The sequence below is a fragment of the Melanaphis sacchari genome, unplaced genomic scaffold (assembly GCF_002803265.2).
Source record: "Melanaphis sacchari strain LSU unplaced genomic scaffold, SCAv2.0 Contig8_pilon_pilon, whole genome shotgun sequence".
NCBI lineage: Eukaryota > Metazoa > Arthropoda > Insecta > Hemiptera > Aphididae > Melanaphis > Melanaphis sacchari.
In genome coordinates, this window is record NW_020271635.1 from 860,928 (window position 1) to 886,799 (window position 25,872).

Here is a 25,872-nt window from a genome sequence, read left to right on the forward strand (position 1 = left end):
CTTGATTGCGGATTTGTATACCATACTATATATTATATTTCTATTGATTAAAAACAGTACATAAAAAAAACATGACGTGTCCTCTGTATGACTATATACTATTGAATAACAATACAATTATAAGATCTATAGGCTAATAAGCTATCTAAACTAATTACTCATGATTTATTGTATAGATCGTTAATTCTTTTTATTATGTGAAAAAAATATTTGTGAGATTCGTTAAAAACTACTTGCTTAAAGCTCGTATATCATTTCATGTCATTGTGTAACAGTCAACCTACAAAAAAAAAAAAAAAAACGATAACCGACCACCGACCACCGACTGCAGGGAGCATGATATAATTTATGTAACTCTATACTAGCCATGACTGTGTATAGTAAGTGTTACGATTTTGATATAATATCATAACTAGAATTCAACATATAAAGTTCGTCGTAACCGGGCGTCTTTTTTTATGCCTCCGAATTTACACCTAATTTACGCCAATAATATCGTTCAACTCTAATATTGTTTAAACATCTCTTTATAACTACTTAGGACATAGCTTTTATAATGTTGTACATATACGTGTACATGATCAATATAAATATTAATAAGAAGCGACAATAATTATTTATTATTATACACCATTTTTACAGTTTATTTTATGATAAAAATCGTCGAGTAACGCGAGACAGTTTCCACACACATAAAATGTTACTTGGTATTATTATTTACCTACATGATAACGGCTTCTTTTTAAGCAACATACGTACAAACGTAAATAAATCTGTGTTTTTCAATAATGAATGAGAAAAGTATAACCGTGAGTTGTGCTTCGCGAATGTTTGACATGTACCTACAGTAATTAATAATAATTTAATATTATAATATATTACGTATTATTATTACTACACGTAGAGTTTTTAGCCATCTTTAATTTGTCTGGGTACGTCGATCTCGTCAAATAACGAGAAACTCGTAAAAAATCGATCCGACAGACATTTCGTGAATAATAATAACGTTTGATAAACGTGGGGGTATAAGTTGTATTCGGCGCGCACCGAAACGATATCACCGCGGCGTGCCGTTTTTTTCCCTCGCGGGTGATTCTACCGTTGCCGCGGGGACGCTGCACGCGCGTAATAATAATATTTTATAATAACATTGTGTACCTACGAATCCTTATCTACGCATGCGTACTCACGTAACAAACAATGAATCTTCTAGACTTATAGACCATATAGTGCATACTATATTTTTTAGGAGATTTGCCGGAACGCACGTATTTTTCGCCAAAATCTTCGGTGTCACAATAAAAGTGAACAAATTCAATGGTAAAATCGAAAAAAAAAAACGATTTTTCGGAAATATTAACCCGTCCGCGAAATTTCGGGCTATAATATTATTACTATTCAGGAATGTTCCTATAGTTAAAAGCAAACTAATTTTGATTTTGTACCTGAACATCGATCATAATTTTATTGACACATTTTTTTTTCGTGTCTGAACAAATTATCTTCAAATTTTGATATTTTTTGAAAATAAATTGAAAATTGTCTATCGTAATTCAACAATCTCGACTAGCGTCATCTTTTAGATAAACAATAACGTATAAGCCGCGATTATCGTAATGCACTACCGTGTCCGTTATATGGGAGGATCACGATTATTATTATTACATCGCATAATACATAGATAATATTAATATACTATATAGTATATTACCGTATACGATAGTTCGTGGGAGAGGTCGTAAAAGTATAATACACGCATCGCCGGTACACGAAACGGTCTTGTGAGAGTTCCGGATGAAACGAATATATGTGGTTAATGAAGGCATTCAATGATGACGATATTATTATTATATATTAGATGTATAAGGTATTACCTATGTCGTTGTACGAATTATTTTTTTTTTCATATAATAGCTATTTAACGATGATATGGAATGTTAAAAAAAAAAAAAAACCGATAAAGACATCTTAATTTTATTTGTAATGGTAAAGTTTCCTATAGAAATTTTAAATTTTTTTAACACAGACGTACCAAAAATAAACGAAGTCAACTTTTTTTTAAATTATAGGCAACTGGTATTTTTTTCGATCATTTTTTTATAAAAAGTATAATAGCTGAATTACTATAGATTCATTATTTTATTAATTATACGCTCTCTTAGTAAATATTTTGCCTACTAGCTTTGATTAAAACAATGATAATTATAAATCTGTTTTAGGATTCCGTATTTTCGATTTTTCTTAACAAAGTTATACAATTTGTTTTTATAAAGTAAAAAATATTAAAAAATTTCAATAGTGCTTTATACTCATGAGTATATCGCTAGCTACCACATAAAACTAAGTAAATTATACTTGCAAGTTATTTTATAGATGTATAGACAATTACTATTTATATACCTAACTATTAAATGTTTGATAAGTGTTCTTTAACCCGCACTCGGTCTTGTAACAGCTTATTGGTTTGCGAACGATTATTAACGAATTTGATGAACGTTTCATTGCACGCAAGGTCGATGCTCTGTTGTCATAACATAACACTACAACACTACAATATAAATCGACAAATGTTTTAATAAATGAACTGTAATTTAACTTAATATGATTTGTCTAGTATTGGACAAGATAAGATTTTATCGTACAGGTACAGGTAGGTATACTAATACAGAATTAACAGTACGCGATGTAGACGGCTAGAATAGTCTAATATTAGGTAACAGTCCCGAATATCGAACGAAAATGATTTAATTATTCACATTCAGAAAAAAAACTCTATACTAGAATTTATTGAAAACAAAAACAGTTGTTATAATTAAAAAGAAATCAAATTGATTTTGATATTCATAGAATACATATTTAAAAATGAAATTTTTTTTATTGTTTAACATCCTATTAAAAATAAAGAAAAAAGTCATTTATTTTTTTAAATTTTATATTATCAATTTATAATCATCATTGAAAAAAAAAACGATATATAAGAGACATTCTATGAATACGCCATTGATGACGGAACCCGACCGTAAGTACCAAACATATTGTACATACAATACAAGTCTTACACTAATGCATGGATTTAATTTTTTCCTTGTTAAACAGTATGCTGGATGAGTCTTGTAGGCTTTTAATGCAACTTGGCGAAAACAATAAAAATAATACTGCGACGGCCACTCGACGCGTGTCTGCAGGTGGTGAAAAAAGAATGAAGAGAATTATAACAAAAAAAAAAAAAAAAAAAGGTTCGCAAATACATTTTATTATATTATATTTAATACGCGCACATCTCGAAAAGCAGTCAAGTAGGATCCGCCAACTCGGTTTCTGTGTATTTTTCATTGCACTTAAGTGAAGTTACGGAATATATGTATAGATAGCCCGAAATGTATACCACCTTTCTGTGTATAGGTACACAGCGAAACGCTATAACAGTACAGAACAAGGTGTAAAAGTTTACAGGGATGTTTTATTATTTTAGCTTAAACAATCACTAAATTTAAAAAATGGGTTGATTTGCATTCCTATTAAAATACATTTTACATAATATTATTTTAACTGAGTTTCAAAGCATTATATTTAAATTGAAGTTTTTCAATTTTAAGAAGACATGATCGTTAAGTACCTAGTAAAAACAAAAATTTTGAATTTTTCTTTAAAAAATAAATATAGAAATTGTGACTATCTATAATGTTTTCAATTGAATTGAAGAAAATAAATAAAGTTTTGAATAGATTTTAGTTTAATTTAGCATTATGCTTAAAATTATAACTTATATGCCTATATGGTTACAAGTAATATAAAGTTAAAACCAGTATGATAATATCACGGTTATGTTGATGCACTTTACAAGGAAAAATAAATGTTCTATTTCACTTTCTATGAATGAAAATTACAAATTAGTATTTTTTTTTCATTGAAAATCGTTTAATATGTATATGTTATCTATTTATACGATCGATCGTTGAATAATAATGTTTAAAAACCAGATAAGATATTATTATTATTATTTTTTTTTTTTTTTTGTAGAAACGAAGAGGGACCATAATTTATGTATAATACCTAAGTAATACAACCACCGTATACCGGAACTTGTAATGGTTTTAACTGTTTATTTCAATTTTGTGGGTAGGAAATAAATAATAATGAGAATAATAACTGTTTTTGTATACTTGATAAAACGGCATTTAAATCTCTTACAATACGTTTTGTCTCGTATATTAGGGTCATTTATTTATTTGATTTACATATTAAACATATAATGTAAGCCTCTGTAATATATAGTGAGTAAAATTATAACCGGTTTAATGCCTACAAAGTAAAATTTATAGTGTATTTTAATAATTGTATTTGATTGACAAATAAAAAACAGCAGTACCTACTTATCTATACCTATTTATTATTAAAAATAATTAAAAATTGTAGATCCATATTTTGATTAATTAATACTCATGATACTTAACACTTAGAATAAATTAAATTCGTATTTGTTTGTGTTCAAAGTTTAAACGTGACAAAATATTTCAATATATTATAATATACAATTCGTTAAAAATTAAGATTTTAGTCAACTGGTGTATTGTTCTATTTTGTAGTAGTCTATAGGTATACATAAACTGTTATAATCGGTATTTGAGTTTGGCTGAATCGAATCGAAAAGTCATACGCAACGGCTGCTATAATAGAATAACCTTAAAAAATTAGGTTTTTGAAAGGTGTTACTATGATATGGTAAAGACCTGTTGGCAAGACAATGATGATATGATTAAATGTTTTCGGTTTCTGATCACTGTGCAAAAGAACGAAATTCGATTCCAGAAACTCAAGGATACGATGACGATAGATGGCATAAATATTTATAATATATTATATTTTAGTATATTATATTATTGTAAATTATAACGAACGTGTAACATCCGTCTACATTTATATCACAGTATAGTATAATATTATTTGCTCACAAGTGCAATGCGATCCCGAAGAGCTCAGACTATTTTTTTGGGGAATAAGCCGATTAAACAGTGGGAGAGAGTTTCATGGCGAGAATAACAGACGCACAGATAGACAAAGAGAGGTGGTGGAAATAAAGTGCATCGGCGTAGGTACGTTGACAAATTAAATGTCAGATGACATTTCTGCTCGAGAACGTCGTCGTCGGTATAATTATAATATGCGTACATGCGCACAAGATATAATATGTATTATTACTACCGCTCCGCTGCACTAATGTTTAATGGAATCGTGTTGCACACACACACACATCGCATCACATTGCATCGCTAATTAGTCGTCGACGATGAGTGCGTTCTGTAGTAGTACCTTACTAGTACACCACTAATCATATACTATAGCTGTATGGTATAATATATATATATATTAAAAATACATATTTTTAAATCTGAACATATATCTCGACTAGTGACTGGTGAAGGCGGAAATGGAAAAAATGACGAGTTTACAAGCTTATAATATGCACATATATAATATATATGCGTTTATATGTATGAATTATAAGTATTTTTATGTGTGTGTGTATTTAGATAAATAAATGCCTGTAAAATTGAATTCTTTAATGGAATCTCGAAAATACGTTTAAATTAATAATTACCCTATCCGTATGGCTACATCAACAGACACATGTAACAATCATTCTGAGTTTATGACTATGTTTTATTATTAAACAAAATCATATAATAAACATATTCATATATTAATCGAAAAAGCTTTTCTTTGATCTCTATTTGCCTAATTTGTTGCATTAAATTGGTTTACTTATTTACCTGAACAGAATATTATATAAGTATATGTATTGTAAATTGTAAATATAGAAAAAGGAAATTATGTTTTATTAAATTCTCAAAGCTTTGCCTTTTTCCTTTTCTTTTATTCACTACCCGGATAAATTGCCTGAGAAATGTTCGATAAAAATGGTTTAGGTTGTTGGAAATAAAAAAAAATGTCACCGAGCACCAGCCGAAGAATGATTAACTTTTATTTGGATAAGAACTACCGCCTCAAAGTACTTTATTTTTTATAGTCAGGTGACTTTTTTTTTCATTCGTTTTATATTACTTTCTAATGCGATATTGCTTTTACGAACATTTTGCCTAACTGATAACTACTCTAACTGTGAATGTTGCAATTATATACCCAAAAAAGTATTTAACAAATGGTTAAATTATTGTGGGAGGACATTGTATATTCAGATGAATAAATCGATGATATTGGTTAACAAAGTTTGTACTTAAAATGTATTATACTGATAATAGTCTGATCTTTACAATAATTAACTGAATTTTTAACGAAATTCATTTTATCACCACCAATCCAAACTGAATATTCAGATTATGTATAAAAATAAAAAAAACATTGATTAAAGAACTATAAAATAAATAATAGTTTTAAAATTAAAAACGTTATAACGATTTAGTTTTGAAAGAATTGAGGAAATCTGCAACGAATCATGAAAAATAATGTGAAAATTCTAGGCAAAAACAACAAAATTAAGACGAATATAACATCACCTTGTGACGGAGATGGATGAAGGTTGCGACTCAAACGGACAACAGTGTATAGTGCGCGACTTGTGCGGGCACGAGATCGATTAGCCGCGTGATTTTAATCAGAGTGGCGTTCGTTTAAGAAGAAAAATGTATAAACCTTTTTCTGCAGCAGCTCCCTTTGCCACTGGACACGAACGGCGGGTGACCTAAGTGCCGTCAGCTATATAAAAGACCCTTTCTGCCGTAGCGCGTCTAAAATATCTAAATTATGGGCGCCGAATGTTTATGACAGGCTCGGGGGGCAATTTGTCCTCGGAGTCCATATTATATTATTATACATCTTCCCGGGAGGATGCATTATTTTGGCGAGACTAAACGGCAAACGCACCATCGAAGTTCAAGTGGGCGTGCTCGTATATATATATATATACATATATTTCCCGACGGTTAAATGGCACGATTGCTAAACTTCTTCGTTCTTCCCCATTTCCAGTATTGTCTTCATAAACGTGCATAGCTCTGGCCAGTGTCAGCCTCAGGCTAACACTGAACACATATCTTTTTCAGCTTTTATTTTTATTACAATGTGTGCTCAAATCATTACGATTGGGATACTGCGGTCGTGTGTAGTGTTAAGTCATCATGGGATAAGATCCGATATAATAATAATAATAATAATAATAATAATAATAATAATAATGATAATAATATTATAAGTGCCAACCTATTAGAAATTCCGATTATTTCATAGCCGTATTATTTACCTTTATATCATACACACAGCTTTCCTAATAACAGCAGGTCGTGTAACTATTTAATGAAAATCATTAAAACACATATGTATAATGTACATAGAATAACTGTATATACATATTTCCTAATGTCATCATATAACTATATCTTTGACTATCGAAAAACGTCAAAAACGATTATTTTTTTTCGACTTCGGTTAAATGAATAAAAAAAAAAAATAAAAAAAAAAATTTGCCTATATCATATTTCAAAAATACTAAACGAAAAAAAGTTATTGATGGCGTGTATTGCAAACAAGGCGTACATACGATAGTTGCGGGCTGTTTTTTTTCGTTACAGAATATTCGTTGAGAGCGAATTTCCTCGACACTCATCGTTTTTTGTAGTAGGTTTTCCTACCTGCTAACGCGTGCGTAAATTATTATTCAAACGTTTTCCAATGTATTTTATGTACCGTAAACAAATCTGAATCGATTATAATATATACCTACGTTCTATTTGATGTGTTCCTCACCAATGAATTTATCGCGTTTTTCTCTTTAACATTTTTTTTCTTTAAAACTGCAATCGTTTTTGATAATCTTCCTCAAATATATAAATAAGTACGTAGACGAATTCAAACCATCTATATTTATGCTCAAACGATTCCTACGAACCAATGATTATAAAGAAAAATAAACTAATGTCAACGATTTAACGACGAGAAAGGAAGGTGAAATGGAAATATTATGTGTTAACATGCTCCAGCAATATAACTATTGTAATCGTATACACCTTACTGAAAATCTGTAGTGTACGCGATGGTACGAAATATGTATTGATTTTAAATCACGCGATTCATCATAAAATGTATAGAGATCGTGTCTTTGTTTACGAGATGAGTGATTGCCCGCAAGGTAATGTCAAGTATTATTACTATCATAACATTATAGTCCAACTGTCTTACTGAAATTATATTAATAATATTACAATAAACGTGCAAATACACATGTATTAAAGTATATTAAAATAAATACCCAATGAGATTGTTGTTCGCCGGAGGCATTTGTGTGTGGTTAAGATTTTATAAATGGACAGGTTAAGGACATTAATAATATATTATAATATAAATATGAGTAACTTTAAAAGTGATTCGTGTTTACACGACTTTCCGCAGCTCCCGTGTCTGCAATTTTATAAACAATAGTGCAAATAGAAGGGGGCTTGGTGCAATTTCGAGTAGTCCCTTAATTTAACAGCTAATATGTAGTACTAAATATATATTATTAAGTTACAATAGATATAATTATGAGAAACTAATACGGAGGGCTTCAGTCCCCTCAAGAAATTTGAGTTTATTTACATATTCCATGTACATTGTACATACATCAAATGGTATGTTTTTTTATCGCAAAATGCTCAAACCCCGGTCTAACTTCACGGACATCAGGTAGATGGCTGTTGTAAAAACCTAATTTGACTTATGTATACAAATATATCAATGAACTATTACTATTATAATATTATCAACAGACTATGTACGTTATATCTGGTGTGCAACCCACTCCCAATAGAACGAAACTATCATAATATCTATATTTATTCTACGAAACAAATCTGTACAGATTATGATTAGGTTAGGTTATAAATTCACATTGTAAACACGCTTGAGCGACGACGTCGTGTTGGACCATCGATATACATCAGACTGCATAACATAAATTATATAGGTACATAGTATAACATGCAGCCGTGTATATATAGGTACATTGTGTGCCAGCACGTGCGTTGTCCATGCAATGTGGTGGTCATATTATGTTATTATGATTTTTTTTTTTTGCATATGTAGTCGTGCGTGTGTGCGTGTTCAATCATTCGTATCGAAGTGTGTGAATGCAACTCGGTATAATAATATAAAATTCACAGTCGATAGTTCATCCTCACGAAAGGAGAAATAATGTGACGTTTTACACACACGACTTGCTCACCTTCCCCTAAACAATTTATACTAAGCACACATCGTATAGCTTGTATGACATATTGACGTGATTGACTGTAGGCACTACAGCAGTTATCGTTCGCGTGATATAATATATATTTTTCGAAACGATATTGTAAAGTTTTGTATATTTATTTTCGTTTATGAAGACGTGATTTTAAATTACGACGTTTATCTGTCTAGTCGTTTTCAATCATTATAAAAAATATTATGAGCCACTACGTTTTTTTGCTTTCGTCATAAAATATTTTATACGTATTTATATTGAGCGGCAATAATAGGAACCAAAAACATATTAATTAAAAGACATTACGTCGATTAACTAACTTTGGTAATAATTAACGATAACTTCAATGGTCAAGTAAACAATACTAACTGTAGGTGTCTTCAGGACCTCATCCATCTTATATATACATATTTTCACAAATGTATTTTATAACCGCATATTTAAAGTTCACGCTTTTTCACATTTTTATATAAATAAATCAACAACTCGCGTGGTATACGTCTTAAAACAATGGATTCTATTTATTATTATTTACCATAATACAAACTTTTTCTATTAGAGTTTATAAAAATAATTGCACTAATTGTTTAGAAATTTAAAATATTGCCAATTAGATTATAGATGCCCATTAAAACCAGTCAGCAGTATAAATATATACGATATTAATATGGTAATGGCGTCTACCGTTGCATGAAAGTCTTTGAAGGATTTTACATAAAGCTCGTCTCTATGGACACGTTTACTGTTTTCATATTATATTCATGTATATGCAGTTAAACATTTTGTATTATATGATATACTTACTTATAGGTGATTTATGTTACATTTATTTATATATTATTATGTTATGTTATATAATACTTAGTATAATTGCCAAAAACTCACAAAACAGACAGCGATATAATCATCGTCGTCGACACAGCCTCCACTACGTGTTCCAGGTGCATTTTCTTATAAAATAAATGCGCTCGTACGGTATGATATTATGATATAACAAACGACTTTTACATTATACTGTACATATATAGTATGGTATGTACATACATTCTTTAACGATTCACGTGCACTATTGAAAACACGCCACACACTCGCGTGCAAACAATGGTTAATATACCTATATATACACGTTTGATTCCCTGCATATTATACATCGTCCCCGAAAACTTTTATCCCTCAAAAACCGTATTCTTCGAGGCGGTCGTGAAAAAAAGCAATAAAATAATATGTGTTTCGTGGTACACACGACTTACGAACCTAAATAACGACATCAAGACTACCCTTACCCCTCTTCATTCCATCCTTATATCACCGGTTGGTTGATGGAAAACGGATGTACGACCTACCCGTGATGAGTACGTATATATAACAATCCGCCCAATTAATCCCGAAGACGACGTCGTCGTCGTAGGTACCACGATAAACTTGCAACCGAGGGGTAGAAATATTGCACCAAGTATATGTATGTACATGGTATGTGTATGTAGTGTGTAACTAAACGCGTGAACGAGTACGATGACCCGTATGACTGAAGCACGCACTAAACATAAATGAAAATAACATACTTGAAGATAGAACGCATATAAATCCGCTCTAGGCCATTAGTGTGCGATATTAGTATAGGGGAGGGGGAGCAGAACAAAAAAACGCGTGTAAAACATATAATGTATAAAATATGTCCAACAATTCAAATTCCAATTGTTCCAATGATTACAATCACTTTGGAAAATAATTGTAACAAATTGTGATACAGAAATTTATAATTTATAATTTAAATTATTTATTAACATCAGCCTTGAAATATCATGAATTATATAACATAACTACAGATATTAAAAATTTCACCAAATTTTATTAAATAATTATAAAGTAGAAGATTTTTAAACAGATACGATATAACTTCTAAAATGCAGCTGAGTACGCAGTGATATGAAAATAGATAAATTTAAACGGCTGTTAACACGTGTATAGAGAATAATATGTTATATTATTATTTACCGTTAAAAATCTGTTGTTATTATAGATCGCCAGTGTCTTGGTCGTCAACGACATCGTCGTTAAAGAATAATATTTACGCGTCACGTACACTCGTACACACGTAATATACACAGTGTAAAAAGGAGGGGGTAATTCGTGGCCAAATCTGACTATATATAGGATATATATACATATACACTATACGCACTATGTAGATGTTAAACATATATTAGTCATTTGGGAGGGGATTGCCTGTCGTTACCTCGCGGTCCCTTTGGGTCTTTTCTATTTTCGAACGCGCATATAATATATTTTGGCCCGGTATTTCACTTTAAACATATATCTATATATTACTAGACGTGGATGCAGAGGGACGTCTACAGCAAACCCGGTGACATTATTATTATATTATTTTTATTATATACATTGACGCTCACACGCGCACCTTTCTAACGACGTGAGATTTAACGCTGACACGGCCGCCGGTCCTTATATTTATTATATATATTGTGCGCGTGTGGGCTGCATTTTATGTCTCTCGATATAATTCACCTTCCCCTAAATAATATAAATACGTATAAACACGTATATACGTATCCGACACGCCGGGTATAGCGAGCGTACGAAGATCGCCTACTTCTCCGAAACCCACCGCCCACAACACCATCACTCCTACCACCACCATTACCCCAGCAGGAACCCAAACAATTCCGATTTTCCGGTGGATAAGCGTCGTAGCTGCAGCAGCGGCGGTCCGACACCGGTGAGTTGGTTTTCTCCCTATTTGCGACGAATAAATGACCCGTGTGCACGAAGAGAAAGAAAACCTTTTCTGCACGCCCACGCACGTAGTACGGTATTCACACACAACAATATAGGTACACTCGGTGCAAAGTCCAGGAAAAAAATTCCCAGCATAATTAATATTCAAGACTGGGTGTTATAATATATATGACGAAGGGTAGGTGCGTTGGTGGGATGATGATGGGTAGTCGCGGGGGAGTACTTTCAGAATTTCGCGTTCCGTCGAGTTTCGTGCAAGTAAGGGTCTCCTGCATATATATATATATATATATAATATGCACGCTTATATTGTGTGCATGTACATAGACGAGTCCATTGTATATATTTTACAGCGAGTATACGCATTCCCACATAATACATATAGGTATATAAGTAAATATACGTAAATGTGTATACCACGCGCGACAGAGGTGAAAAACCGCACGATTTATGCGCTTAGCGTGGTCGTATCGTTTTAATTGAGATTTTGTAGTTTGTATACATATTTGTTTATTTTTTACCGCGCATAATTGTGGTCATTCGTCCTGCAAATAAAATACACCAAACAGCGGTTGTAACTCGAAACACGCGCGTAGACTATTTATATTGGTAACAAATCAAGCCAAACTTATAAATCAATAATAATAGAATAGTATTAATTATAATGTTCTATAGGTAAGCGCTTTCATGTATAAGTAAGCATATTGGTTTATCAAACATCGACAAAATAAATAGGTGGTACATAACGTAATTGTTAGTAAATTTAGTTCCGAATCTAGTAAACTGTTTCTCTTAAATATTGTGAGGAGTTAGATAAATGCAATCATATAAAACCAACTAATTTAAACAAATATTTTAATGAAATTATATTATGGTTTGGAGGCGTAAAAAATGAAAATTCTTAATTTAATAAACAACAATTATTTGGTTACCTACGCATTTTGATTTTTATTACTTATTTCATTAAAAATAAATTCATATTAAACATTGGCTGGGGTGACATACTATTATTTTGTTAACACGAACTATATTCGTTTATCATTTTGTAGAGAAACATTATCATTTTGTTTTACATAATCTATAGAATAGAAAAATTATATTATTATTATGTTATTCAATTCTCGATTTATATCATGTAGGTACTTGGTAAATACTATTCCACAGGACATAATATAGGTACATAATAAAATCAACTGAATATTTGTATGCAGATATTATATAAATTATAAATAATCGATATTTTTGAAACTTCTTAAATCTATTTATATATACATAATACTGGATTTTTTTTATTCTGATTAAATATTTGGTGAAATTGTAAATCTTAATATCGTATTATTATACCACTATGGTATTATATTATTTAAATTAACACTATCTACTAAAAAAGTTCATGTTTATTTTATTTTCGTACTTTTAATGTATATATTTGAGTATGTGGGTCTCTTTCGGAAAATAGATAACAACAGTGTGGTTGGTGAAGAGCGATAATTATATGTAAATTGTCAGAAGGTTTTTCAAATGGACTATATATATAATATATTATATAGGTAGATAAAAGAGATAAAATACGAAAGAGAACCGTGGTTTAAAGGATTTTCAACAGAAGCTCCACTGTCCTTGGTACCCGGCAGAGTGCTATACATTATATAAATAAAGTGAAACAGTGGTGGCGGTGGTGGTAGTAATGGCAGTATATGGCTTAAATACATGATCTCTTTTAGATATATATATTTTTCGCTTGTTTTTCACGCCTCCCGACACCATCCCCACTCGTCTCCGGGATTAAGGTCTTCGATAATTATAACGTCTGCATGCTGTGAAAAGGCACGAAAGGCTGTAAAAGCAACTAGCCGGTCGTTGTGGTATATATACGGGACAGAGACCGATTTATTAGCTGTCCGATACGGGTTACGCGATTGGCTTTGTGCCTACCACCGCAGCCGAGCGTTGATATTCGCGGTGGCCGGAAAAACCGGGTCTCTCGCACCACCCCCAACCATCAATAATTGTTAGTGACAGGCGCCAAAAAATTTTCTTTTACTATACACACACACACACACATACACACAAACACACACAATAAAAAGCACGCAAATACGTTTCTCTGTGAGCGTTTTAAAATCCTGCAGTTTTGGATTTTTCTTAAATCCTGATAAAGTGACGGCGGCGATACGATGATACTTTAATATCATACAGATATAGGTATATTATACGCGCAAAACTTGGATCCTGGAGGAAAACCTTCGTTACTGACATCTGGATAAGTAACTATATACATAGGGAGGGGGTAAGCCTACGTGGTACAGCATAAACTACGAAACTGCTTAGTCGTACTAGTGACAGAAAAACGGTACCTATCGTAATTTTCCAAGTTCAAAATGTCGTGAAGACTAGAAAAACAAAATTGGAAGGAAACAATGGCCCCGAACAGAATAAAAAATGTACACAATGCGGTGTGACAAATGACTATGATATTTCATAACCATTATGTGATTATCGCGTCCTGGTGACCTACGAATAAAATACATATATTGGTACGACATGTTGACACTTAAAATTAACATTTGCCTAAAAAATGTAATGATATCAAACCAATATTAAACAGAATAGTTACGTGTTGTGTTATAAATTATAATAAAGATATAGCGTTGATAATCATTATAGAAGTAATCAAGTCTACCAGTCCACGTGGATTGTGTTAAAATAAAATATACGTCATCGTAAAAACGACAAGCGTAGACTAGCTATTGGTCAATATAAAAACATAACATTATTATACGTCTTTGCATTATGTATCTCTGTCTTCTTTTCTGTCAATCTATTGAAATTAATTATTATGTAGAATTACGGATCAGTTGCGAATAATGGATAAATGCATTTGCGCGGTCACAATAATAACAAAAATAGATAATATACCTTTATCTACACGCCCCAATACGCTACATTATTCATTCACATAATATTGTTATGTTCGCATAGACGCGAATTTAATATACAAGTTGTAACGGGTACCGTATTATAACGGTCAAAGCGATTGTCAGTATGAAGTATGTACTGGCTTTCGCTGTTACAATCGCGGAACCGTAGACGCCATGGTGTATCTATTGTGTAGGTGGGCGATCGTCGGGAAAAATCAAAACGATGACAGCGATAACGAACATAATAATAATACAAATAAAAATAAAACTCACTTGGTGAAGTCTTTTTGTAAAGTCGACAGCTTGACACGGCATCTGTCTGCCTCAGAACTGGAACCCTTGAGTCTCGCTTCCGTGTCCAAGCGCAGCCTTCTCTCTCTGTCCACATCCCTCTGCAGCCACTCACGCTGTAAACGAATAAAACGGAAAACATTAACTATCATCAGACCATGTGTCGACAATACGATTGTTACGTATGAATAATGCATTTTATATACAGCTGTTGTGCATAGTCATCGCGGGTGTTCGACTTTTGTACAATATCATTATTTCCATTTACTTATATGCAGTAAGAAAATAATAGTGTTCAAAAAGTTAACGACAATATGTTTTTGTTATCAATATATATAAATATTATTTAATGGACCATGTTTCTTACTAACAGAGACAATATAAAATAATATTATTGAACTGGTTTTTATATGATACATTTTTTTGGGCCGGCAATCAAATTCTATGGTGGCTTAGATGATTTGAAAAAAAAAATTTCGAGGGCAGGAAAAAACTAAAATATTAGTTAATAGTTACTGTGTTATAATTATTATAGCTATAATTGTAAACAGTAATAATTAATAAACGATCATGTACGCCATCATAATCTATAAATACTTCATGAAATAGATAAAATTTATCTTATGTGCAAAAAATCGGCATTAAAAAAAATATATTTTGCGGTCCAGTTATTTATTTTCCCTTTACGGGCCGAATTTGGCTCGCCTATAGTCGACCCTTGTTCTACAGCAATAACAAACAACTTTATGTCACACGTGCGTGGTCTTTTAATGAACGGACATCATCAATGGGTAATAAGTAATTCCACAACGATAAAACTGTACCTTATATCAACATTGCACGTAGATCCTATAATGTTGTGCTTCGTTATAACTTATAATTATGCCCAAATTAAAATTTAATAGTGTATGTTGACATTTTGATTTTAACTAGGCGTTTATATTAGAAAAAAAATAATATTGTTTTGATAAATAATTATACAATCAAGTTAAGTACTAGATTAGTTGACAAAATGTAGTTATTTAAAAATTATCTTCCCAGCTTAGTGACAATAATAATTATTGACATATTAGTTCATTGTTTACTGTTTTTTTTTTTCGGTTACTCATTCCAATGCGAAATAATGAGTTATTTTTTAGATTATAATCGTATTTTGTTAAGTGTTGGTTATTATAGTATGTGGTATTTCAGTTACAAGAAAATAGGTTATAAAAACGGGTAGTTAGACATTGAGGAGTGGCAACACTTTTTCCAAATCTATAGCCAAACATATTATTACTTTGTACTTGAGTTTTTATGTGTCTATCACTGTATCACACGAATTATCGAAAACGAACATTAATATTTAAACTTTAATTATTATAATGTTAAGAATGTGATGTATACGTGTATTATGCAGCGTGATGCCCGCGTGGACTGTCGTACAATGTACAGTGTTTAACGTGTCAGCTATAATTATTACACGGGAATAAGCAGTGTCAAATTTCCAATTTTAAGTCCCAGATACAAACATATAAAAGAGACCTTATAGACATATTATAATAATTGCCAATCAAATATTATTTAGTCGACAATAGTTTTTAATCCACTATATTATAATTATTATTATAATATACCATGTAAACATATTGTTGTCGACAAACTGACAAAGAGTTATTGCCAATTGTATTTAACTTTAAGAAGACATCACACCCGCATACTATTATGTTATCTCCGTTCTATTAACTAACAGCATAGCAAATCTGTTTCAGCAGTTCCAATTTTGTGTAGTAGGTTACCTATATTTTCAATAATTTAACGCCTATTATTCTTTATATTATTAAAATTTACTACACAAAATTAGAACTACTTTACAGAAACTTACTATATAGTACGTTTTTAAAATGATGGAGATATCACTCACGTACAAGTGTGCCTATCCTAACCCTAAAATTGGATTTACGCTACACCGTAGTGTGTTTTTTCGTCGTCCCATAATGTTCAATACACACCTATGTGGATAACGTGTTACCATCAAGTCGAATATGTATCCAATTTTACTCAGAATTGTGAGTATAGTGGAAACCCGATTATAATTTCAACCTACCTGATTTTTCAGACCACTGTTAAACAGTGTGCTGATGATATGTGACTAATGTCTAAATGAAATCCATTTTAAACGATGTACCGGAAGTACGAAATCGAAAAAAAAAATTGTATATTATGTAATAGTGTGCACGGCGTGGTGCGGAATACGGAAACCGGAACACGAGTATACAAAGGAACGGCAAGCTTTTGGCGCAGCATCGTTTGAAATCGATATTTAGTATCGACCATTGTACGCCCTGTACTGTATTTTTATTGTATTTTTGCATAAACTATAATATGGCGGTCGCTTACGGCAACGTCGACACATCGTTCTAAACACCGTTGGGCGTTGGCACAATTAATATATAAAAACCTAATGATCGACATCAGCCACGCATATCGCTAGCAACAAATGTTTAATAGTTTTAAAATTCACTAACTAATAACGACGTGAAAATAATTTTTGATCGAGATGGGTGAAATTGCACGACGGATGCGGAGTATATAAGGTTGGCAAAGCTGCGTTTCCTCAGACTACATTACATTGTAATGATTTTATAACTCGCATACTTTAGGGAGATCTCGGAACGTTTGAACATTCAACAATTATTTATATTTTTTAGAAGTGTCTAAGAATAACAAATATGACGTTTGTAGCAAAATAATATAGTCTCAAGTTCATTTTAGATTAGTCCTGATGGTAGACGTTGCGCGGTGGTCAGATATATTAAAAACAAATAAAAACAAAACGGCCAAAGAAACACTTATTTAGTTTAATGAGTATTTTTGAAATGTACGTTGGTTTTAATTCGTAAACAGCTATTTAACGGAAAACAATTAACAGTAGATGGTAGAAAACTATAGACTGTTGAACACTGTATAGCAGTAAATGTATTGTCAGCCGACCTAGCATACTTATTAAAGGCCACAAGTATTCATTCTGTATTTTTTTCTGAGAACTAAATTTTGTTTTATAAGTTTAACTTACATAAAAATATCTATTATTATATATTTATTTACGCAGTTGCGTAGTACGTATGCACTTAAACACATACAGATACATCTGGATGCAAACAAGTCGTGTCAAATACGCTCTACGTCGTTATATTATTATTATTAACTTCTTCATCTCATATTAATATTTATTATAATATAGTATATATGTTTTTGTTAGACCGATGAACGAGTGTGTGTTGTCGACAAATGAATATTTATGTGTTTGTATTCCGTATCCTTTTCGCGAGTGTCTTTCGGTACACATGCACTTCAAACATATTAAAATATATTGTACATTATTATTTTTGTTATAATATTATTAGTATATTATTTTATACTTGCAATATAATTTATTATATTTGTTCGTGTTGCTTGAATATTTATTTAATAAATAAGAAGAAAACGATCACGAATATAATATTATCAAGACAATTAATCTACGATCACCATTGGACGTATTCGATCACTGATCGTTTCCGCTACAATATTTAATACGTATAATTATATATTTATATCAAACAATATAATTTAATAATAATATGGAGGTTGATCGCGTTTGCTTATCTATATATAATAAGTTACCAAGAAAGTGAGTATAGCAATTTGAACGGATCACTCGAATGTACGTGTGGTATTATTATGCACGCCGAGCTCATCGACGACAACGTATCAGACGTATCAGATGCACCCGACGACAAGACGCGTAATTAGTCATGCGTGTACACAGTGTATTAGGTACTTACAAATTACAGAGAGAACATAATAAATTAGTATTATTTTAATTTTATAATTTATATTATATTTAGATATCATGATATACGCTCGTTCGCAGCTATACATACTATCTGGTAGACAGACACTTATTATTATGAGGCGCACCGGCCGAACGGGTAGTCAGTTGTGGCGGCAGCAATAGAGAAGCCGGGGCCAGACACACCGCACGCATCACCCCAAGGTTAAGTATACTAATATGTAATCAACGGTCAGTCGTTTGCCATCCACTGCCCACCCAACCCTCAATATAGCTGCACCCACCGTCTTAAATATAATACAATATAATATTATAAAATATTATAGGCACCAGTCCAGACTGCTCGAGTAACAACGACTACTACGATTGAATAATAATAATGATTATATTATTATTATTAAGACAACGATGACAAAAATATAATAATATACTATAAAACAAAAATTTAATTATGATGAAGAAAAAAAAATAGCGTGATAATATTATTATTTTTACCGCGTAAATTTTACGGTACCATATCAAAAAGTGAATACATTTTTCTCAAAATTAAGTTTACGAGTATATCATCGTAAAACTATTACTCTCATGAATAATGGCGGATAATTGCTGTGCAATGATTAAGTGAAAAGTTAAACTAGAAAAAATAAATAGCACTCGACATGAATGAAATATGTTCCAATAAAACGTATAAAAGTGACTATTATATATATATTATATATATATATATAACGCAAGCCATGTATTATATTGTTGCGCCCCTACCACATGTCTACTGCAGCTGCACACGCTGTGATCAAAACTTTCAACACGGTTTTCGTCTCGCCTAAGTTACCGCAACAAACTGTTCACGATACATACAGTAAAGTTTTCGTCATGTACTAGGATAGTGTAAGTGTAACACGCATTATTGGAATAACATTAGAGATCGCAGGGCTTATAAATACGTGAATACGCCGCCATGTAGCTGCAGGTATCTGTGCATAGTTATACCAACATGGCTACACATAATATTATTACATATTGTTTGACGCGATAAACATCGATAAACAACAATACGTCTTTTAGACCTCGACCGATAAACACGAACGCGATTCGTGTGCACTTTAAATATTATTATTATTATTTTTTTTTTTGTACGACATAAGGAATCCTCACTGCATTATAAAATTCTTATATACATGTCATAATAATGTGTCGAATTAACATCGCTGCAGACGCGATCATGATGGGACACATTTCGAGGTCGTCTGGCGCTGAAACCCTACATAAGTCCTTGCCGCCAAAAGTTATTTCCCGATCCCGAATTCACGGAAGAAATTATAGATGATGTAACGCGGTATATATAGCTCTTGCGAATCGGACGAAACGATAAACGAAATAACGTTTGTTCTGCACACCATTATACATCCCGATGACAGAGCGGCACGAGAGCATAGGAATAGAACACAGTGCGTGTGCATGGAATACACACACCGTTGCTCTTGAATATTCGTACAATTTACGACGATAAACCGTACTTCGAAACCCGATTCCGGTCCGTCCGGCCGCGTTCAGTATTAATATTTTAAAGTATCGTATTGCACGCGTGCACTGTGTCATAATCATCGTAAAAAGAGTTTAACGAAAATAAGATTATGACGTGTATAAGCGCACAAAAAAAAATAAAATAGTCTTTTCCTCATTCGCGGTACGCCCGTTCCATAGATTTGTCGTGTGTATGAAATTGTTTTCTACTCCTCTTCGCTCGTTTTATCGGGTTCTTCCGCCCGGCTTGTTACAACTACGTTTCGGTTGATTAACTCGTTTCTGTACGATAGTACTGTCGTATCCTCCTTCTCTGCATTTATACAAAACTAAAAAAAAAATATAAGTGTCTTTTTTCGTCATCTTTTATACACATTTTTATGACGGTCGGTCTCCATGCGTGCGTGAGACTCTATTCAGAAATCGGAGTAACCATGTACTATATTATACAGGATGTTTCTTAGCGTGTTTATATCTCCTTATTTAATAAAACAAGCAATCTCTTCTATTAAATATTTTTGAAACACGATGTTGTCACATCAATGCACTATTAGTGAACCATAATATTATTTAACTATATAAATATTTTTAGAATTTACTAAAATTTAAAACGAAATTATTTATTTTTGCGTTTATCGATAATAATAGATGGCTGATTATTAATGAGTAATGAATATTTATCAAAAGTTAAATTGTGAAAAATAATATAAATTAAGTTAATTCAAATATCGTATTATTATTTTTGAAATTTAGCTTGTACAAAAGGCGTTTGTGTACGAAGACTAAAACTATGGTAAAATACTTTTTAGTACCGATTGGATTCATGTAGATACATGTACAGCATTACATTATAAGCCTTTATACACAATGCATCTGATAACAACCTGTTTTTAAATTATTTTTGTTAATATTGTTATTATAATATTACACGCGTGCGATACAATGTTACATTAAACTGTATAGTTCTAAATAGCTGTCGTAATGTATCCTGTATAATTTATTCAAAAATCTACAGCAAGGTATTAAATCAGCAGGAACTCTCCGATGAACTTCCTATAAAAGACGCCGACAAAATTGAAAACCGACTATTTAAATCTGTGTCACATAGCTAGTATACTACATCGTCGTGGTTTTAACATAAGTGACATTTTTCACAAACCTATTCCTTTTCAGTGATCTTATTGGTTTTTTGAGTTTAGGAATCTAGTCAGATTCTATTCTAACCTCTCGCTGCTAGTTCGGATGATAACATAATCAAAACATATAACTTTAAATACAATTATTATTATCGTATAACTTTACAATAAAACTAAAAAAAATAACCGTATATTTAATATATTTTTACCGATTGAACGGTGCAGGATAATAAAATCTCAAACCACGTTGGTATACAAATATATACAATTATATCTAATAATATAAATCATTAAATTGTACATTTGAATTTCTCTTTTCTTTTTTAATATTACATCAGGAACCGTGTTTTTGTTGTATTAAAGAACTTTATTAAATTCCTGAACTCTGAAGTAATATATAAGCCAAATGCTATTGGCTGGGGACAATTTCTGCAGGGAGAAAGAAGGCTGTCGAGTTTGATGTCTCGTTTCCCGCTTACGAGGGTATTCTGTTGTTTAGAGGGGGGTTAGAGTATAACTAGGGAAGATGTTAGATGCATATATTTTTAATTTTGAACCACTGGGAATCGACGAAAACAAACTGACGACATTCGTAACGTTTTGACAGTCAACTTGCAATTAAATTAACGCGATCTAATGTAAAACAAAAGTTGTCACTCGTTGTCCAGCCTGGTCTAAAATAGAATCGCGTGACTCGATCCAATTCTGTTAAATTTGTGTTTTCGGAATATAGTTCGTAAAAGCTTTACGCAAATTGGCTACACACGACAAAAACGTTATACTGTAAAAAGCACAAAAATAAAAAACTACCAGAGAACGTATATTACATAGGCGTGTGTAGTGTGTACAGAAAAACATGACGGTGGTCGATGTAGTATATTAGATATATAGGGTGTAAAAAACCGTTGACGAACGAACCACTCGTAATAATAAAAGCTACTCAGAGCGAGGTATAACAAGACGATGAAAATTCGAAAGTGCTACTTGACGGTCGACGTACTTAATTTATCGCTGATCGGCTGTATTAAGAACGCATGTGATTTTTTCACTGCTGTTGAAACGATTTTACATATAGTGCAATAATATATGCATATTTAACTGAATGTGGAAAATGAATACGAAAAGAGGAGCAATTTTTTTTTAATTTAAACGAACACGCGCACAGAAAAAACCTCATATGTAAGCGTTATGGCATTCGAACAATATATGAAATGGATAAGCGACTATTCACAGAACAGCGTTTTTGATTTATATTATGTTTTTATATGAATACCATTATAACATAAACATTATATTTTGTACGTAATATAACCATTACCATTTTGACGTATAAGATATTTGCATTGATTTTCAGAATACTATATCTTTAAATTTGTATCGAAAGACTTAAAAGTAAAAAAATAAATGTTTTTTATGTAGGAAGTTATTTGATAGACTTTGTCATTATACTTAAATATTTTATTGTTTTAAACCATTAAGAATTGCATAATATAAGTACAATAATGAAGAATTTTATATGAATATAAATAACGATAAAGGGAACTTATTGGTAGAAGGAGGTCGCCAAAAATTGAATTATAACATTTTTATTTCTTGTAACTAATTTTTATTCATGATGAATATTAATAATACATTATGGTTAGCACTATTCAAATAATTATTTATTACATGCTGTAATGTATTATCAATTTATCTACCAATAATAAAAATCATATCAAATACATCATAATAATATTGAAAATATGAATAATTTCCTCAAATAATATCCTATTTTAATACCTACATTTTTCGTACATACACAAAATAATATATCAAACATATTGAAGTTATAATTAATTACATCGATTATAATAGCTTTTAAGCTTTTAACACAAATGAGGAAGTATAGTGCAAAATATTGTTAAGTATCTTGTAACTTGCCTTTGCCGCTTAATCTAGGTAAGTTTTATTAATAAGACCACATATGATTATCCATAAAAAAGGCAAATATCTTCTGAGAAAAAAATAAATAGTTTAGACGTCAAATAATTATAAAAATACGAAAACTGACAGATAAAAATGTTAACTCACGATAAAAAAAAAAATCACCTTTTATATTATGTCATAATAGCCTATAAGTTGAATATAACGTATAGGTACTATACGTATGTATATTATATTAAATTATACTACACGTATGCCCTCAGTTTCCGGACCCAACAGCTGCACTAATAGACCGTATTGTTAATAACCGATGCAAAACAAAAAACTCAAGACACCGAAACGCACACACCCGAGGTTATATAATAAAAAAAATAAATAATAATAGCGAAAAGTATAGTGTATACATCGATGTCATCGTTGATGGTGCGTAGCGTAACGGAAAGCATTGATTACGCCATGTCTACTACAGCAATCGAAGATTATACGTATAATATATTATTATTTATATTTATAACTTTATTTCGCGAATTATATATTTTGATTTTATTTTCTTTATCATCTATTTCCTATCACTTGCACAGTTTACCCAGGAAATCCGGAAATACGAAAACGAATGATCAGACCGATCAGCCGTGCTATGACAATACGCTGTCGGTCGCGTTTCCGTGACATTGCGTTAAAATCCGTGATAAGGAAACGTATAGAAATAAATATATTATGAAATTTTATAGAATACATAGTAAAAAAAAAAAAATAAAAATAAATTAAAGTGCACTATAAGAGCGCAGATAAGAGCAAAGTCGAGATGTTTTGAAAATCTGCGTATCGTAAAAAATATACCAATAAGTATATGCGAAAATTGTATTTTAGTATAGCTTTATAAATCACAATTTCTTTTTCAACTCTATTGTTATTTCTAACCATTGTAAAGCTCTAACTTAAAAACAAAAACGAAACTTATACCTATTATAATATAATATATAGGTAACAATACATAATATTGTATAATAGTATATATTTAAATAAAAATAAAAAAAGTACAATTTGATGAATCTTTAAAATGTGTAAAATATTTCCAATATATATTATATTATAAATGTTACGTATTTATACACCTACGTGATTAAAACATTGAAGCATATGGTAAAATTATAAACGAAACAGTAAACCCGTATCATAATGTAATAGGTATCAGTATATATTTTTAAAGCAGGTTGTTAATTTTTTCTCTAGTATTTATTTTCAATCATAATTTTTAACTGTTTTTTTGCGTAACGATTAAACGAATAGCTATTACTTCAATATCACATAGTTAAGTTATTTTTATTAAAAAATCTATATTATATGTAATATATACTATGTTATTATACAAATAATTATATTATATACAAAAAAAAATAAAAATATATTTGTAAAAATGGTCTGACAATTGATATTTTAATGTATAGAAAATTAGTCAAAAGTCAAAAATTTAATCTCTGTTTAGTCAGATAAATGTGGTAAGCAGATTAAGTATAAATCACACTATAACTCGTAGGTTTTGATACACGTTATATATAGGTATAAACAAATTGAGTTTACGTAATTCAAAGCCAACAACGTATAAATGGGATGTCATTAAAAGCAAACTTTGAATGAAACGTTTGTCCTAAATCATACCATAGAAACTACTATAATCATTCAAATGTTTTCCGTAAGTCGTTGTGGTAACGTAGTAGTACACTGTTTTGGTATGATATATTTTATTTACGTGAAATGTGTAATATTATTGTATGCACGATATGCGGAATATACAATCGTATCTGTAAAATATGCAAACAATATTAAAGGATTAAAAAGGAAGAGAAATTAAACGGGTAAAGGGACAGAAAAAATGCAAAAAACTACTTGTTTTTACAATGCAAATAATAATGAACACTTTAGACATTCCGTTAGGTAAAAACATAGTTACTAAAATATGTGAAATATAAAAAAAAAAAGTAAAAGGGAAAGAATTAAAGGAAATGTATTTTTTTATTTAAACAATGCCTTATGTTTATACTTCGTAATTAAAGACTGTTTTGTATTGTAAAATTAATTCGTATAATTAGAACTGTAACATAAGCGAAAAAATAATTACGAGAAAAGGGGTTTGGAATAATAACACATCACTGTAATCAATTAGTTTGATTGCATATTTCGTTTAACATAAAAATCGCAGAAATAATTAATTTAAAAATAAAAATGCATGATATAATGGAATAGCAATCTATAATTGCATTTCTCATATAGTAA

General features: G+C 31.0%; 1 protein-coding gene across 1 annotated transcript in view; it reads right to left on the reverse strand.

The window, feature by feature from the left end:
- Positions 1–25,872, reverse strand: part of LOC112602478 — a 212,066-nt gene that overhangs the window by 60,903 nt on the left and 125,291 nt on the right. Inside the window, exon 5 of the mRNA XM_025350571.1 lies at positions 15,184–15,317. Coding sequence (XP_025206356.1) covers positions 15,184–15,317 — 134 coding nt within the window. The remainder of the gene's footprint in view (positions 1–15,183; positions 15,318–25,872) is intronic.